General features: G+C 45.3%; 1 protein-coding gene across 2 annotated transcripts in view; it reads right to left on the reverse strand.

Moving 5' to 3' along the window:
• SH3RF3 (SH3 domain containing ring finger 3) overlaps nt 1–19,518 on the reverse strand; it is a 384,518-nt gene that overhangs the window by 46,455 nt on the left and 318,545 nt on the right. For both annotated transcript variants that reach the window (XM_039529863.1, XM_039529852.1), the window contains exons 5-7: nt 14,846–14,946; nt 11,391–11,561; nt 3,986–4,236 (exon numbers count right to left, since the gene is read on the reverse strand). In XM_039529863.1, the coding sequence (XP_039385797.1) occupies nt 3,986–4,236; nt 11,391–11,561; nt 14,846–14,946 (523 nt within the window). The remainder of the gene's footprint in view (nt 1–3,985; nt 4,237–11,390; nt 11,562–14,845; nt 14,947–19,518) is intronic.

Below are 19,518 nucleotides of genomic sequence, written 5' to 3' on the forward strand. Positions count from 1 at the left end.
AAATTGTTTAAATCTATTAGGAACAGAAAGAATCATAAAAGAATTATAATAATGGTACTGGGCCATTACTAGACGGTAGTGGTAAAATTATCAATAATACACAAAAAGAAGACATATTCAATAGATATCTCTAGTCTGTATTGGGGGAAAAACAGGTAATGTATGTAACATTGCACACCTATTCTTCATAGAAATATGGTTATGATATGAATATGGCCTAACTAAGATATATTTTATGCAAGATGGGTCTTGTAAGGTATCATTGGAAAGGTTATGATTTACTGAATGTGATTATCCAATTTGTATGCATGTATCATTTCTGTATCTAAAGTTAGGAATATTGGCTATGTAACAATTACAACTGTGTGTGTATTTTGGAGACACCCACCAGACAACAGGCCATCAGCTTTGATGGGCCACTAGGAAGAAACATTTTTATAGATACGAATATACTATACTTTAAAGATACTAATCTCTCTCCTTCCTGAGAGGCATCCTGGGATGTAGCTGTGACACTACTAGGTCAGATGGTCCTGTCACCTGGTACTAAACACTATCTTGGACTTCTAGTAATTTTCCACCAAAAGGAGGGGGAGGTCAAGACTGGGAAACAAAAGATTCCTGCCTTATGTAAATCTTATTTAAGGCTGGGGAGTAAGGCAAACAGGACTCTTCTCCATTCCTTCCTGCCCATGAAGAAAGTCTACTGAAAGTACCTAAAGAGACAAAGGAACTGAGCTGTGGGAAAGGCAAGGGCTGAATCCAGACTGAGACAGAGGAGTATAGTCTGTAAAGAGAAAGAACCGGAACGCTGAGCTAGAAACTCTGCATCCTGCCTAATGCAACATTTAGGGTGAGAAATTACATTTTGTAATCTGTTTCTTTAGTGAGTCAAGCTTAGTTTGTGTGTTTTGTTTGATTTGCTTAGTAATCTGCTTTGCTATCCCTTATGATCATTAAAAATCCCTTTGCTGTTTGCTATCCCTTATGATCATTAAAAACGTACCTTTTATTGTTAATAAACTTATTTCTTGTTTATAATATAACCCAGTTTGTGCAATCCATATCTGGGGGTGGGTTGCTGTGCATGTCTCTCTTCACATTGAGGGAGAGGGTGAATTTTTATCAGCATGTGCTGTGCAGATCTTTCTATACAGCACAACACAATATTATCTGGGGTTTACCTCTCCACAGTGGGTGTGCATGTGAGTTCTGGGTGAATCCGCTCACACAGATCTGACTGTAGTTTGTGTCTGCAGGTGGCTGTGGTCTTGCCTGGCTGTGTGCTGGAAAGGGGCTTGAGAGCCTGGCACAGCAACCCAGTGCAAGGGAAACAGGCTGGCAGGGCCAGAGGGCTGAGTGGGACCCAAGCATATCAAGTGACATCCCAGAAGCTGGGGTCCAACCCGTCACAATGTAGTCATATATAACGACACTTTCTATTCCGCTAGTTTCTTAGGAGGGTGATAAACTGCAGCTACTAAAGTTAGACGTATCTAAATCAGCAGGTCCAGATAGCTTGCATCCAAGAGTTTTAAAACAGCTGGGTGAGAAGCTTGCTGGACTGTTAATGCTGGTTTTCAATAAGTCTTGGAACACCACAAAAGTTTCAGAAAACCAGAAGAAAGTTAATGTTGTGCCAAGGATAAACAGGATTACCCAGGTAATTATAGACTGTCAGTCTGAAAACAATCCCAGGAAAGATAATGGAGCAGCTGTTACAGGACTTGATTAATAAAGAATTAATGCCAATTAACATGGGTTTATGGAAAATAAATCCTGTCAAACTAACTCGATATATATTTTATGAGATTACTACCTTTATCATCCAAAGTTGTAGTGTTGATGTACTATACCTAGACTTCAGTGAGGCATTTGACTTGGTACCACATGACATTTTGATTAACAAACTAGAAGATATAAAATTAACATGACACATACTGTATGGATTAAAAGCTGGCTAACTGATAGGACTCAAAATGTAATTGTAAACAGGGAATCATAATTGAAAAGGCGCATTTCTAGTGGGATTCTACAGGGATCAGTTCTTGGCCCTACATTATTTAACATTTTTATTAATGACCTGGAAGAAACAAAGTCAGCACTGATACAGTTTGCAGATGGCAAAATAATCGTCAGAAGAGTAAATAATGAAGAGGCCAGGTCACTAACACAGAGCAATTTGAATTGCTCGGTAAGCTTGGCTCAAGGAAACAGTATGTATTTTAATATGGCCAAATGTCAGTGTATATATGTAGGAACAAAGAATGTAGGTTATATTTGCACAATGGGAGACTCTATCCTGGGAAGCAATGACTATGAAAAAGATTTGGAGGTCACAGTGGATGACCAGCTGAACATGAACGCCATGTGATGCTGTGGCCAAAAGCACAAGCAGGGAATCTCGAGTAGGAGTATTTGGCAATGGTGAGACCATTGCTAGAATACAGTGTCCCATTTTGGCTGTCCACAATTCAAGAAGGATGTTGATAAATTGGAGAGGGTTCAGAGAAGAGCCACGAGAATGGTTAAAGGATTAGAAAACATCCCTTATGGTGACAGACTCAAAGAGCTCATCTACTTAGTTTAACAAAGAGAAGGTCAAGGAGTGACTACTTTACAGTCTAAGTAACTACATAGGGAACGAATATTCAATAATGGACTCTTTAATCCGGCAGAGAAAGGTGCAACATGATCCAATAGACTGGAAATAAGGAGTATATTTTTAATAGTGAAAGTAATTAACCATTAGAACAATTTACAAAGGATTGTGGTCGATTCTCCATCACTGGCAATTTTCCAATCAAGTTTGGATGTTTTTCTAAAAGATACACTTTAAGAATTATTTAGGGGAAGTTCTATGGCCTGTGTTATATAGGAGGTCAGATTAGATGATCACAATGGTCCCTTTTGGCCTTGGAATCTATTAATCTTCTCTCTGAACTACAAAAAATGAATTATGATACTTAGATGATATTGTAGCGTGAGTTCTATGCATGTAAAGAGATGCCACTATGTGTTACAACCAAAGAAATAGAGTCCATGCTGCTTTTCAGTAAAATAAGACTTAGATTCATGGGGATTTGATTACTCTTCCACTTGGCCTGTGTTATAAGGAGGTCAGACTAGATGATCATAATGGTCCCTTCTGGCCTTAACCTGAGAATCTATGTTTTAGATAGTAGCATACTTTGTCTAGTCTGTTCTTAATCTAAAATCTTCAGTTGCCAGTACTCCCAGTGCTTCTCTAGCTCAGTCTTTATAAAATACAAGGGCTCAAGTCACCATAAAATATTAAAAACAAAACAGCTTTAAATTTTGCTGTAAAGAGCTACCATGTAATTTACTTTTAATTCACTCAACATTACAACTATTTAACATCAGGAAAGCAGTATAAATTCTGCTCCAGAAAACCCATCCTTTGCATCAAAAAGGAAAACTAGAAACAACACCGGTCCCCTGCTGTGCAAACCTCTTATTCGCATTTCAAAGAGGTGGCACTACTTTTTGGATATCTTCCTTTACCACCAGTGCTGAGTCCTCTTCTGCCTAATATATAACTTTCACCCTTGAAGCCCAGTGAAATGTTTCTTAATTTTAAGTCACATATTACTTGTTTGTGATAAGTGCAGTATTTTTTTTGTCACTAAGCCAACTGGACTTAGAAATGTTAATCTTCTTAGTATGCAGGCTGCTTTATTCTCTAAAAAAAATTATGTAAATATTTGTAACCACTGTAATCTATTTCAGCTGTGACAACAGCACAATCTGATAAACACAGCATAGTTCCCAGAGATCAATAGAAGTCTGTAAATATTACAAGCAATAAAACATATCCTATTACAGAGGGCTGAGCTTTGACTAAAATGAAAGACCTGCAAAGGAAACTTGTAGGTACAATAGGATTCCAGTGGCTTGTTCACGCGGGATACAATGTCAAATTCTGAGAAGGTAAGGCAAGAGGCATTAGAGAGACTATACCTACCCATCTGCATGGCACTGCGAGTCTGGCTGACCATTTGCTGGGCTGAATACCTCATGCAGTTATTCATCTGAGGAGACGCTGTCTGTTGTTGGGGATGTGTCTGAGGTGCAGTGATTGGAACAACAGGTCTGACAGCAGTGGCCGTGTTTGTAAGACTTGCACCTCCTGGGTGAACAGCTCCTGGGGATCCTTTTATTGTCTGAGCCCCGCCTGCTAAGCTATTCCTGGGCTGGCCACCTCCTACAGGCACTCTAAAGAGAAAGGAAGTATAATGTGAAAACTCTGTTGACATAGTTACTCGTATACAGCAGTGATTGCCATAAACTACCGGAAGTCCCCTGAAGCGGGACATGATACAAATTAAGGTATTAAAATAAAATGAAGTTTAAGGTTAAGTATTATATTTTGTTTATATTTCCCAGAAAAATATGTATTTTGGTGGAATTTTGCACCTTCTCCCCTGCTCCCCACACGGGGAATCTCTCAAGTTTGAATGTTCAGCACAAGATACAAATGTTATAAGAACAGAAGGATCATCTTTTTTTCTCCATTAACTTGTTTGAAATCCAGAATTCCTGCTTCAATTTATTCTAGTAGACGTTTACATATTACCAACTAAATCCAGAAGAAACGGACGTCGTCAAAATGCTGTTTTGTACAGCATGGCTATGTTTGCAGGCGGCAATGGAAAAATAATTAAAATGAGCCGTGAAGATATTAACGTAGGGCCTGAGCTCCATGCAAATGTATGTGGAATAAAAGATGGGCAGCACCAAATCCCTACAGGATGCCAGTTGAATCAGAATGGTGATGTTCGGGTTTGGACTGGCAGCCTCAAAAACAGCTGGTTTGGTCGGCTTTGGATTTTCACATGAACCATTCACCCAGTTCTAATTCAGAAGAATGATAAGTGAGCCTAGAGGCTAGGTGAGCTCAACTGACCTTACTGGAAGGGAGATCTGTTTAACAAGCAAACAAACAAGCAACCAACCAACCAACCCCCTCTGCAAAACCCAGCCCTAGCAGCTCACCCGCATTGTACACATTTTCCTCCTCTTACCTGCTTGGCCCTGCAAACCCTTTGATTATCCACGTTGTCTGGGCAAGCAGAGAGAGGAGGATGCAGGGCCAAGACTGTTTCTTTATGCAGCCAGCTCATCAGAGCCCTGTTCCTCTGTTGACCAAGGTCTACACCAGGGGTTCTCAGCCTTTTTCTTCCGAGGCCTCCCTCAACATGCGCGGGTGGGCTCTTGGCAGGGGCGGCTCTAGGATTTCCGCCGCCCCAAGCAGGGCGGCACACCGCGGGGGGGCGCTCTGGCGGTCGCCGGTCCCGCAGCTCCGGTGGACCTCCTGCAGACGTGCCTGTGGAGGGTCCGCTGGCCCTGCGGCTCTGGTGAACCTCCCGCAGGCATGACTGCGGATGCTCCACCGGAGCCACGGGACCAGCGGCCCCTCCGCAGTCACGTCTGCAGGAGGTCTACCGGAGCCGCAGTACCAACGGACCTTCCGCAGGCATGCCTGCGGGAGGTCCGCCAGAGCCGCCTGCCGCCCTCCCGCTGGGATGCCTCCCCAAGTGCGCGCTTGGCACGCTGGGGTCTGAGCCGGCCCTGGCTCTTGGGCATAGACATACTTTGGCCCAGCAGGGCTTGGGCCAGCTCCACGTAGTAGGGTCCAGGGAGGCAGTGCCACCTCCACCTCTGACTCACCTCTGACTGCCCAGACAGGCTGGGGCAGCAGACCACCCAGCCTGTCTGGGCTATGTGTGGTGGGGTTCAGCACCAAAAGTTTGAAAACCACTCAGGCTACAGAGAGGCAGAGGTGAAAGTAAGCCGGTCCGGTCCAGTCCGGCGTACCAGCAAGAGCCAGTACGCCATGCTGGACCGCACTGGCTTCCACGGCAGGGATTGAAAGTGCTCTGGGCTGCCCGCCGCTGCGGGCAGCCCAGAGCCCTTTGAATCTCTGCCACGGCTCCAGCGGCCAGGCTGGGGCCAGGATTTAAAGGGCTCAGAGCTCCCCTCAGCGGCAGGAGCTCTGGGCCCTTTAAATCCCTGCCCCAGCCCCGCAAAGCTCAGGGTTCCCCCCGCCGGCCGGAGTCCCGGGCCCTTTAATTTGCCCCTGAGCCCCAGGGGGCTCTCAGCCACCTCTGCAGCTGGGAGCCCCTGGTTGATTTAAAGGCCCTGGGGCTCCCAGCCGCAGCTAGTGCCCCAGGGCCTTTAAATCTTGAGAGGCCACGCCTCTTCCGGATGAGGCCACGCCCCCTCAGGACTCCGGCAGTACCGGTAAGTCCTGTAAGTTACTTTCACCCCTGCAGAGAGGGGGTAGCTAGGAGCTGTGTGCGGGAGGGAGGGTAATGCAGGGTGCAAGGAGGGGGTCGCTAGGGGCTGTGTGAGGGCAGGGGGTAGCTCAGGGTGCAGGGAGGGGGTGGCTAGGGGCTGTGTGAGGCAGGGGGTAGCTCAGGGTGCAGGCAGGAGGGTCGCTAGGGGCTGTGTGAGGCAGGGGGTAGCTCAGGGTGCAGGGAAGGGGTAGCTGGGGCTGTGTGCAGGTGTGGGGGGTACCCCAGGGTTCAGGGAGGGGGTAGCTGGGGCTGTGCACCAGGATGGCTCCCCTATGGTCACTGGTCCCCAAGGGCTCTGCCAGCCACAGAGCTGGGTCCCCCTGCCTGGGTGGCTCTTACTAGCTGCATGAGTTGAGGAGCAGCAGCCACAACCCCAGGCACCAACAGCAGGTGAGGGAATGACGAGGCTGCCTGCTCCATGGTACCAGCCAAGCAGCAGCTGCCTGCACTGACCGACTCTGACTTCCCCCTTCTGACCTGGCCTAGGGGTGGGGCCTTGGGGCGGGTAGAGAAGGAAGTGTGGGGGTGTGTGGAGCTGCCCTTGGGGCTGCTCTGGCACTGCAGGGAGGGGGGAAACTAGCACTAGGGGCTTCATCAGCCCCGCGGTGGGGGGTGCCGGAGCTTCCAGCTTCACGCCAAAGCTCCTGGCTTCAGGCCTGCAGTGGGGGGCACCAGAGCTCGGGGTTTCAGCCCCACAGCTGGGGGGACACCTGGGCTCGAGCTCTGGGTTCCTGCAATGGGGTCCCGCGAACCCCCTGAAAGGGCTTGGAGTCCCCCAGGGGGCCATGGGCCCCAGTTGAGAACCGCTGGTCTACACTACAGACTTACACCAGTATAACTAAACCACTCAGGGGTGTGAAAATCCATACCCCATAGCAATGTAGCTGTATGGACCTAACCCCGAGTGTAGAAAGCGCTATGTCAACATAGCTACCGCCTCTCGTGGAAGCGTATTAACTACGCCGGCAGAAGCAGCTCTCCCATCCGCGTAGTAAAGCGAAGCTGCAGCTTTTTAAGTGTAGGCTTTCCCCAAATCTCATTCTTTCCCTCCCACTGACCTAGTAACTGCAGTCAGAAGGGGTGAAAATGCTGTACAGATGCCAGCTCTCTATTTGCTCTTCCATTTATAGTGTGTTCTTCTCCGCTAGCCAAGTGCCTGCCTCTGACTTCCCAGCAGTGCTGTGAAACAGCGCAAATGGCTTTGGTGCTATTCTGTTCTCAGTGCCCTCCCTTGTCCACCTCACCGCACTGAGAGCCACAAGAGGAGGAGAGAGAAGAGGGTAAAGGGCAGAACATGAGGACATGACCCAGGAGGGTGGGGAGAGAACTATTAGGGCTGGAGAAAATGGAGGGGAGAGATTGCAGGAAATCAGACCAGGGGAGAGGAGTTAATGGAGGGGAGCTAAGACCAGGCTGTAGGAGGCTGGATGGGTGAGAGGACTTTAGTTTAACTGTAATAGGAGAGAGAGAGGGGAAAGGAGGAGAGGGAGGGGAAACACTGAACATACAAATTAGACAGAGTGAAAGGCCAAACCAGAGAAGAAAATATTAAGTCCTAAAGAAAGAGAGTGAAGGGGGAAAACAATTAAAAAGGAATAAGTCTGAGGGGAAGCATGGACACACACCACTAACGAGAAGATGCAAGACGCTACAGTCAAAAAATGTGAATACAGGAAGATAAACAAGAGAAGGGAGAAAATAACAGAAACATAGAGTCCTATGCTTTTTCACTTTGTATAAAGTTTGCCTATTTATGTTGTTTTGAATCCATCTTTACGGTGGTATAACTGGGTTTCCTTTAAACTGGAAAATCTGGAAAATCTTGAACATTTCCCCCCACTTCCAGACAGGGAAGAGGTGACACACTGTCTAGGTCCTTGCCCCCTTTGGGTGCTATGTGTCACCCTCAATGACATTGTGAAAAGTGGACAAGTAGGAAATGAGAGTCAGAGAGAACTGGCTAAATCACCTGCAATAGGCTTGATTCACCAATATAGCAACATGCACGCCTCTGTGCTCACAGGCAGAGATGCACCCCTGCAGGTTTCATAACACTGCTGGGGAATCCTATAGGAACCCTCCAGCAGAGGGAGCCTGAGAGAGACTTGAAATTAGTACATTTCCTGGATACTCTGTCCCTGTTTCCAACTGGCCGTGCACAGCCCTCCACCCCGCCCCCTAGCATGTTCCTTTGTTTTGCTGGTTGAAGGAAAGGAAAACGGGTAAATCAAAGACCGTGACAAATGGGAGAGTTTGTTTATTATAGTATTTTTCTTGCTGTTTTCATTTAAGGTACTGCATATGTGAACAGACTGTTTTAATTACACGTTCATTTCTAATGGATCATAAAATTAATCATAGAACTCATGCGGTGCAGAAAGCATTTTTGCCTTTTAGCACTTTTCAGTGTCTTATTCTAGCTATGACATGCTGCATTTAGCAAAGTCTTGCTGATCCGGATCACCAATACCACAGCATGAACCTTTTACTTGTTAAGAGCTAAAGAGTCAAGTACTGCAGGCAGCCAAGTTGCTGTATAAAAATCAGATAAAGAAATTTAGATGAATGAATAATTCAGTCATTACAAAGCTATAGCGTTAATTCTTTTGGCACTGAAATGCAACCTAAGAATGTCAGCTAGACTACAGGTGGGGCAAAGTGAAAACAATGCTACAGTTATTCAGAGAGTCGAATCAATATTTATTTTGTTTTGGTTCAGGTTCCGATTCAGTTGCAGTCAGTGTGTTGGGTTCAATTCTGGTTCAAGTCATCAGAAAAAACCCAAACAATGGTTCAGTTATCAGTTTGAACCAATTTGAATCAAATATCAATCTTAGTGGAAGTAATTCAAAAAAGAGAGTTGAAACTTAAAATTGAAACTATTTTGATTTTTGACCATTTATCTTCCACTTCACGAGTTTTCCCAGTGTTTTTGTGTTGTCAAATAAACACAATTATTCTTGATGAACAATTTGTTTGAGCAAACTAAAATAACATCTAATATTTGCTGTGTCATATTGGACTTCTGCGGTGAAATGATAAATTTGAGTTTTGGGCTTAAGTGGGGCAACTGGCGGGAGGAAATGCCCCAGATACTGGAGATGGGTCAGAGGAGGCCTGCCTAAGGTGCAGAAGGGTTGGGGAGCCACTACATTTTTTCTTGGGTTTGAAGAGTTATTGTTAACTTCTGGGACCAGGGAGGATTCCACCTGATTCCTCCCAGGGCGGTCTCAGAGATCTGTCTCTGGGGCCCCCTGCTGCCTCATGAGGTATGCAGGCTGCTCCTAAACTTCCTCTCTCCCTTCCTACACTTGTGGGCTGGCCTTCATCTATTCTCATTGTCATGTCATTCTCTTCTCATTACAGTAGAACCTCAGAGTTACATATACCAGCATTATGAACTGACCCGTCAACCACACACCTCGTTTGGAACTGGAAATACACAATCAGGCAGCAGCAGAGACGAAACAAAAACAAAACAAAACAACAAAAACCAAATACAGTGCAGTACTGTGTTAAATGTAAACTACTAAAAAAACAAAGGGAAAGCAGCATTTTTCTTCTGCATAGTAAAGTTTCAAAGCTGTATTAAGTCAATGTTCAGTTGTAAACTTTTGAAAGAACCACAATAACATTTTGTTCAGAATTTTGAACATTTCAGAATTACAAACAACCTCATTTCTTAAGTGTTTGTAATTCTGAGGCAGAGGTGGATTACAGGTTTGTGGGACCCTGGGCCAGAGCAAGTGGGGGCCCTCCCCACCCATTCTGCCTGCAGTTCCCTCCATGCTCCTGCTGGGGAGCTGGATCAGGGCATGGGGGCTTCCCCCGCTCACCCAGCACTCCTGTGGGGTTGGGGAATGGGGGCTTCCCCTGCCCACCAGTGCTCCTGCTGGGGAGTGGGTCGGGGTGCGGGGGCTTGCCGTGGACAGGCAGAGCAAGTTGGGGCATGCCCATTTTTCCAGGGGCCCCCAGGCACAGGCCCCATTGGCCCAATGGCTAATCCACCACTGCTGTGAGGTTCTTACTATATACTGGGGAAGGCCTTTCTAGCACCAATCACATGCCTATTTATTTTGTTGTCTTGTTTTAAAATGAAAATATGGTCACAGTAGCTTTTTAGAATATTGAGCTTAAAAATGCTGAACCTTTAACCAGTAGCCCAATTTTTTTTTCAGTTTGGTGCCAAATCAGGTTAAGTAAATTGGATGAAATTATGGTTTCGGTTCGGTTCTGGTTCAAGTAAAAATACCAGTTCAAAATGGTTCTCTAGTTTGACTCCCTTCATTTATGATGTTTTTCTTTACAATTGATACTTGTCTTTAGTTTTGTCTGCACCACATACTGTATACTGCAGTAAACTAGGGAGGGATCAAATCTGAAATCAGTTACCTAGACCCTTTCCCTCAAGTTTCCAGGTTTTCTATAAAATGCTGTCAGAAACAGCCTTTGTTTTGGTTTTTCCAAACAAAACTCTGACCAATGAAATTTTGCAAAATCCAAAACTGTGTTTCTTTTCACTCCGTTCTATTTCTGATACACAGATGGCTGAAACAGGAATAATTTATCAAACTTACCTTCCACCTCTGAACTTTGGGGGGTTTCTGATAAAATTGAACCTCTATTCAAATGACTCTGCAGTTTCGGTTTTACAAAACCAAAATACAAATGATGAGGTGTTGAAAAACAAACTACAATCTCTCCTTATTTTTCTCATCTCTATTGTAAAACTCCTTTAGTTCCCTTTTTTGGATACGGACTCCATAGCTCATAGGTTCTTTAAAATAATGGGGTGGGCAAGCCAGATAAACTCTAACAGTAATTTTAAACAATTAATAACGTCTCTTGAAAATGTGAGTGACTCTAAAACCAAAATCAACAAACCAAGATACCAAAGATGCTAATGGTAGAAAATTGCCATTAATAAAGCTTTTGGGGAAGAGTGTGCAATTTAAAACTAAATCTACCCATTTTTCATTTTTCTTTAGAAGTAGGAACTCCTGCCCTCCTCTCTGTACACCCCTGCTCCTATGCAGAGCTACCTAGTAACCTCTGGCCAATAGTCCTCACCTGGAAACAGGAGTCACGTAGTTGCCTGGAAAGACTCCAGACATTCCGGTTCTCAGAGATGTCCCCTTGAACCAGCCATCCTGACACTTCTCAATGACCCGATACATTTCGCCTTTACGCAGCTCCAGCTCATCATTCTTCTGAGGCTTGTATGCATACAGAGCTAAGTAGCTGCAGGGAGAAGTTACACATATGCTGAGCGTATAGATGATGCCAAAACAAGTGATGCTAGGTTCTTATTTCAGCCTAACAGTGCAGGAAAGCCCTGTGACACACATGCTGCTCAGAAACAATGACTAAAGAGGGGACATAATTAAGGTATACATAATAATGAATGGCTGGCTGGCTGATCAAATACTGCTATTCATCCTCGCTCACAATATGAGAACAAAGGGGATAGTTTATTTTATGACAAGGCAGAACTTTAAAACTGACACACAGAAATACTTTCTCACACAATGCACAATTAGCCAGCCGAACTCACTGCCACAAAGTAGCACTGAAGCCAAGACTTTAGCAGGGTTCATGAAAGCATTACACATACATATGGGTAGCAAGAAGGTCCAGAGTTACAATACTAAGTATTTTTTAAAAGTCAAATGTCTGGAGAGGATATAAATTTGTATGGTTCAGAGCCTGATCCAGCCTCTAACTTTGGGGGTTAGGAAGCAAGCAGATTATTTCACAAATGCTTGCTATAGGGTTTCTTCATCTTGTATTACCCACTGCCAGAAACAGGATACTGGTCCAATATGAGAATTCCTACATTTCTGTGTGTGTGGGTCAGATGCTACTCTTTTAACAACTGTCTTAGGACCAAACCATGGCATCCTTACTCAGGCAACACTCCCATTAAAATCAATGGGAGTTTCTCCACAGGAAGGACTCAGAGTTGACCCTATGTTTTTTGTATGCAGTATGCATATAACCTTAGTCTTTATCTCAATATGCACAACTTAATCTTGATCTCAATAGCCATAACTTTTTATATATTTAATTATACTTTTATTTATTCCCTTTGTTTATGATCTTTCCTTTCATCTCTCTTTTGTTCTTGCTTCAATACTTCAGGGACATGACTCATGCTATGAAATACTACAACTTATAGCTGCTAAAATTAGTCCCAGTGTTTGGGGAGATGCTTGTTGAAAATTCAGAATGATTGCTTGTACTTTGGGGGATAGCTAGGAAGCCTAAGGAAAAAATAACAAGAACAACCACCCCGCAGCACCTTCTATCTTATAACAATCAAGTTTTTTGGCACTATCCCCTTGCCGCCAGTACAAAAGGAGATTTCCAACCATCCCTGTTTATGATTGCTCATTCCTGAGTGTTGTTTTGAAGGCAGTACAGAAGGTCTAGAACAAATGGGTAAATGCTGTGAAAACTGCATTTACCCTACAAAATGTAGCAGAATACCCTCATATTGAGGAAAGGTTAGAAGGGGTTCAGTGTATACCTAGTAGCAGAGAAACAAAGAAATAATTAAAACTATAACCACAGTGATTGTAGACCTGCAACCAATAAAAATGATGCTTGGCTTTTTACTTTTGCTCTTTAGGAAATATAATTGAAGAATAAATCCTATTAGTTTTTCCTATTTTATTCCTTTATGTTACCAGTAGATTTTTATTTTTCTTTTGCAGCCAGTAAATAAACAACAGTAATGAGTAGAATACAAAATATTTGATAACTGCTCCTCTGGGCATGCTTAGGTTGACGTACTTGGCTCCGTTTACTATGTGCATGTGATATAATTATATTTCATTAGTCAACAGACAGGAGAAACCATTCTGCATATTTTTTGTTCAGTCTGTTTAATCAGGTAGCAATGATCAGCTCTATTGGTGCTCACCTGACAGAAAACATGAGGCTGCATATGAACTGAAGAACACTGAAATGCATCTGCCTGACATGAAACAGTGCTACATGCTTCAGTGCTCATCCCTCCAGTGCTCTGCTAGGATACAATGGAGAGTGCGGAGGCTGCACAACTTGGGACCAAGAAGCATGGCTCGCCTCTGGTTAGTACTTGTTTAGGTCTTTATATTGTGGGCCTAATTCAGAGGTCATGTGTAAAGTGGTGGTACAACTTAGTCTAAATTAGACAGTCTTAGACCTACTTACCCTTTTTATCCAGCACTTGAGTCGTGCTGGAATGCTCCGGAAAGCTGTTCCTGCACTTTGTTTGGCACTGATGCCAAAAGCTAGCAGGATTCATAAAGGGATTACACATACACATGGACAGCAAGAATGTCTGGAGTTACAATAGTAAGGGTTTAAAAAAACCCCAGTGTTTGGAAGGGATATAAATTCTCATGTTTCAGAGCGTGAGCCAGCCTCTAACTATGGTTCTGGTACTACTGATAACTATCCCTGCACCTCTGGCCAGTGATTCAACCTGTCCTAAGGTATTCTTGTTGTTGAAATCATGTGTTCTGGAACTTTTTTTTTTTTTAAGGACTTGAGCACTGGTTTTATCAATATGTAAGGGAATCTTCCCTTGCAGAGCAGAACTCCACCAGGGCCCTAAGCATCTGGAAAGATAGGAGGAGGATTTGCCTCAATATGTATCATCACATTAATATCACACAGGCTCCACAGAGTGACTGCAGAGTAATGATATGATTCTCTCATCAGAATCTCAGAACAATGAATGATGTTTTGTATCCTCTAAGCTTTAGTACCTAACTGTGGCAGAATGGGTTTACTAAGGGCTAGTTTTCATGGTTTTGAATTTCCTATTCCTTTTAAAGCAGATCTGTCATCTCATTTTGCATGTTTGCGTGTGTGAATTTCAGCTACTCTTTTAGGACATTATACACACAAACATATGTATGTTTAGGTTCAGTTGGGTTTTCATATATTTTATTAGAAGAAGGGGTTCAGTAGTTTAATGACATAGGTACCCAATATATTCACTGGGCTAGAAGAGAATTATTATAATGGATCCTATTGCTCTTATATCCTATCTAATCAACCTACTGTTCTCCCACCTAGTATTTTTACACTCACGATATTCTTGCACTTAAAATGTTCCATTTGATGTCTTTGGTTATTGTACTGAAGAATGTGATTGGACTACTTTTTATGGTTAGACACAGGTCATCTGAATGATGATTGACTCAGTTGTTCCAATGTATGGGAGTGTGCCTTCCTAAAGCCTTTCATTTAAGGGAGCAGGCTTTCTCTAGCAGATAGGCACTCCATTTGCTTTGCAATGATTCAGAGAGCTGTAATAAATATTCTGTAAGCTAAAAAAAGGCCTATGTAAAGAAAGGTGACCTGGCCTTTCACTGTTCATTTTTCAATTTCAGCGGAAGGTTTGAGATTGAGATAACTGCATTCAAAGAGCTGCTGCTATGAGAACTACTCTTTCAAATTAAAAAAAAAAATCAAAACCACAAGTGATTTGCAAAATGCCTGAGTGTGATTAAGATGAACTGGCTACTTACATATTGAGGGGGAGCTGGACCTTTGTCGGTGTTCCCTGATCTCCAGTTATTGCACTTGTTCTAGGTCCAGCCACTGTAGCTGTTCCAATTGAGGAGGAGTCCTGGAAACATAAAAATAAGACACACGAGAAGTGAGATCCATCATTTCCTAAAATAGAGGGTAAAATACATCCGTTGTGAGTTTCCAAGCAAAGCCTATTTCTCAGATTTGCCACCTTACTGATACTGTGTGGCAACATGGGCTTTTAGCCTCAGAAATTCCAAGACTACATTTCAGGCACAAGGGACAGTAGCTTGTTAATAGCATTTCCACAGGCATGTCAGACTAGTTCACCTGTAACTTGCATATGAACCTTAAAACATTTAGAAAGCAAATCCACTTGGCTTGTTTATAAAACCAGTTCAACATTTATGTCCCCTGTAATGGTGTCTAATTTGATAAGAACATTTTTTTACTAGCTCATTTTCTTTTCCTTAATACTTTGGTTAAATATTCATATATTTTTTGAAAAATAGATAATTTTCACTCACTGATGTGATCTTATTTGAATATTGCTTTTTATGGTCAGGAACCCTTATCTCCTTAAAGAACAGAGACAGACAGCAGTGCAAGTGAAAACAGGGGTGTCAGTGTGGCTGGGTATATATAGACCTGGACTAGGATTCACGAGACCTTGGTTCTATTCCTTGCTCTGTCACTAGCCTGCTGGGTGACCCTAGGAAAGCCAGCTCTGTGCCTCAGTTTTGTCATCTGTAAAATGGGGATAACGATACTAGCCTCCTGCAACAGAGTGCTCAGAACCAGCTGCTGAACCAGCATTATGGTCATTGTAAGTCAATTTAGTTTTCCCAGAGAAGGGCCTGACTGAGGGAAGCTGGGGCTAATTACTAGACAAGTCTGAGCTGGGGGAGCCAAGGAGCTAGGTAACCCATTAACTGAAAAAGTTGAAAGGTGCCCAGGAAGGAAGTGCAAGAAAAGGGAATGAGAGAGAGTGGCTAACAGGGCAAGGATAAAGGGAGTTCTTTCTCTGGCAAAATGTTTGCATGTCACTGTAAACAGAGTTGCTCCAGAGGACCGTGAAGGGATGGTAGATGAGATAACACAAACAATGTCAGTGTTTACAAACCAGAGGTGTTAGAGACAATTGTACGAGAAGACAGAAGCAGAGGGCTATGCCTGTGACAGCTCCTTTGTTAAGTGCTTTGAGATCTACTGATGAAAAGTGCTCTATAAGGGTAGGTCTATACTTACCCGCCGGGTTGACGCGTAGAGTTCGACTTCTCGGAGTTCGAACTATCGCGTCTAATCTAGACGCGATAGTTCGAACTCCGAACGCGCTCCCGTTGACTCCAGAACTCCACCACCGCGAACGGCGGTGGCGGAGTCGACAGGGGAGCCGCGGACTTCGATCCTGCGACGTCTGGACAGGTAGGCAGTTTGAACTAAGGTAGTTCGACTTCAGCTACGCTATTTGTGTAGCTGAAGTCACGTACCTTAGTTCGACCCCCCCTCCAGTGTAGACCAGGCCTAAGAGGTAGGTGTTATTTTAACTGGAAAGTTCACAGCCCTAAAATTGTATGGCGGTAGATCAACTTTTGATGCTACAGCGTGTTCAAGATACCTCATGATGAATGGGGTCTTACAAAAGCGGGCGTCTCTCAAACTACTGCACACTGTACCCTGTAATGGACCTGGAATCTGTATAAATCTAGTAACTACATTTTTAACTTCAATAAAGGCCTAACCCTGAGAGTTGCTGAGGGCCCACAATGCTAATTGAAGCCAAAAGCTGTGGTCCCTCAGCACCTTTCAGGACCAAAAAATCATCACCAAACTAAAATTCAGGCAACTCTAAGGTCCAAAGAACCAAATGTCGAAGCATTAACATCTGTGAAATACACCATACGGACTGATTCTGAGTTCATATTGAAGTCATTTGAAACCATGGGTGCATATCTGTGGGAAGAATTTGGCTGTGTACTTTTAGAGGCTGCCAAGACATATGGAGGTTACTTACTGATTCTTCGAGGTGTGTGGTCCCTCTTTGTACTCCACACATGGGGACACACGTGCAGCAGGTGCCATGTGACTGTTGGCCTGCATATGCACCATAGATCAACTTGTGCCCCCGACCTAGGGTATGAGAGTCAGTGCGGGTTGAAGCCTCTCTGGTTCCTTCTCTTACCACAATCCCACAGGATCCAAAGCAGAGGGGAAGGAGGGCAGGTAGTAGAATACAGATAAGACCACATATTTCAAAGTTATAGTAAGTAACCTCCATTTCTTCTTCAAGTGACGTGTATTCCACATGTGGGTGATTGGCAAGCAGTGCTCAGATTGGAGGTGGGTGTGAGGAAGCTGGTAGCAAAGATATCTACGATACTGCAGATCCCACTGCTACATCCAGCGGCGGCTCCAGGTACCAGCGCTCCAAGCGCCCACCTGGGGCAGCAAGCCACGGGGGGCGCCCTGCCGGTCCCTGCGAGGGCATCAGTCAGGCAGCCTTCGGCGGCTTGCCTGTGGGAGGTCCGCCGGTCCCACAGATTCGGCGGCAATTCAGCGGTGGGTACGCCGAAGCCGCGGGACCGGCGGACCTCCTGCAGGCAAGCTGCCGAAGGCGGCCTGACCGCCGTGCTTGGGGCAGCAAAAAAGCTAGAGCTGCCCCTGGCTACATCCAAAGCCGAGACATGAACTAAACCATAGTGTGTCAGGAACGTGTGGATAGAACTCGTGGTGTCTGCCTTGCACATGTCCTGCAGCAGAACATCATATAGGGATACCGTGGAGACAGCTTGTACTTGCGTGGAGTGAGTTGTAACTCCACTATCCCAAGGGAGAGATTGTTGCTATTTATAGTATTCAAGGATGCATCCCAAGAGCCACTTAGAAATCCTCTGGGAGGACATGGCTTGACCGCAAGATCTCTCTCTCTCTCTCACTCTATCACTGTTGCGATAAAAAGTTTCGGTGATTTTCCAATGGGTTTGGTTCTTTGCAGGTAGAACGCTAGGGCATGCCGAACGCTGAGGGAGTGAAGTCTCTTGTCTTCAGTAGAAGTGTGGGGTTTCAGGAAAAATACAGCTAAGTGTATACTTTGATTGATGTGAAACTTAGAAAAAATCTTGGGGAGGAACTTGAGGCGTAGTTGAAGATAAACCTTTTCTTTGTGAAAAACTGTTTACAGAAGGTCCGCCATACCTTCCTGGCTGAAGCGATAGACACTTAGAACGCCACCTTTATGGACAGGCAGGTCATGGAACATGTTGCCATAGGTTCAAAAGATGGACCTGTGAGCATCGACAGTATGAGATTAAGGTCCCATTGAGATTTAGGTTTGATCACTGGTGGGAAAATCCTCATTAGGCCTTACATACACCGTATAATGGCTGGATGAGTAAAGTGGGCCATGAGGTAAAGTGAGCCCAGATTGGGGTGCTTGATTTCCAACGCTCCTGGATTAAGAGGTTCGGGAATGAGCAGATCCTGACTGGGGCGCGGGTGAGAAGCAGAGGTGAAAGTGGGCTGTTACGGGCCATTACAGCATAGCAGGAAGAAAGTAGCTGCTGGCATAGGCTGGTACACAGCTGATGTTAAAGCGCTGCTGTGGCAGGGCTTTAAGGATCGTACCAGCAAGGCTACCGAGGGGGGTGGGGGCAAAAGGGGCAGCTGCCCCAGGGCCCAGAGATTTAAAACTGTCATACAACTTTATACAATTCTTCGCCTGCCAGAGAGTTTTTAGTGTATGCCAGACACCTGGCAATGCTTCAGTTCTGTCAGTTTGTTGATGTTTGGCCTCAGTGACTGAGCAGTTGAAACCTTCAGGATTGCAGCAAGGTGTGCATCAGATAGTTGTGTTCGGTATTTAGACTTGTGTATATTCACTGTGGAAAAAAAGTGATGCTGACTCTGCCTGGCAACCAGCAGCGGCCCCCTGCCGGGCGGGCCCTTTCAGGTGGGCGGGCTGGGCGTTGGACCTGCGCCGGGATGCCTGCGCGAGCCCGTCACGAGCCGACCCGGGCGCCGCGACCATGACTGCGCATGCGGCTGGACGGTCGTGGCGCCGGCGGACGCTGACCCGGCAGGCGGCGGGCGCGCAGTCAACCGAGCCGCCAGACCAGAACACCCCCAGCAGCCGCGGAGGTCCAGCTGAGCCGCCGCGACCAGCGGACCCTCCGCAGTCATGCCCGGCGCTGCTGCTCTCTGCGGCGGCTCGGGCGCCCCGGTATGATTGCTTGGGCCAAATAATTTGTAGAGCCGCCCCTGCTGGCAACTAGTGATGGTATTTCTGTCCCTCTCCCCCAGAAAATGGGAGCTGTTGGGGGTGGGAGGGCGGCGCCTGCAGCAGACATTGCCGGCAGCGTGGCTGCATGCGTCTCTCCTCTGCGGGCCGCAGTGGGGAGGTTCTCAGGCTGCAGATGGCCTGTGGGCTGGGACTTTGAGACCCCTGCTCTATGGAGTATCCATGATGGATAATCTCCAGAACCCAACCGTCCATAGTGATCTTCCTCCAGTGGTGGGCGAAGAGAAACGGACCCCAACAGTGAGGGAGGAAGAGGTGGGTGGCATCAGAGGTGGTAGGTGGGTCTCCACCAGTATGTCAAAAATAGCCCTTGCCCGGTGGTTGGGAGTGAGTAGAGACTATAACAGTAGAGGGGGACAAGAAGCAAAGCTT

Source organism: Mauremys reevesii, linkage group 1 (genome assembly GCF_016161935.1).
Source record: "Mauremys reevesii isolate NIE-2019 linkage group 1, ASM1616193v1, whole genome shotgun sequence".
Lineage (NCBI taxonomy): Eukaryota > Metazoa > Chordata > Testudines > Geoemydidae > Mauremys > Mauremys reevesii.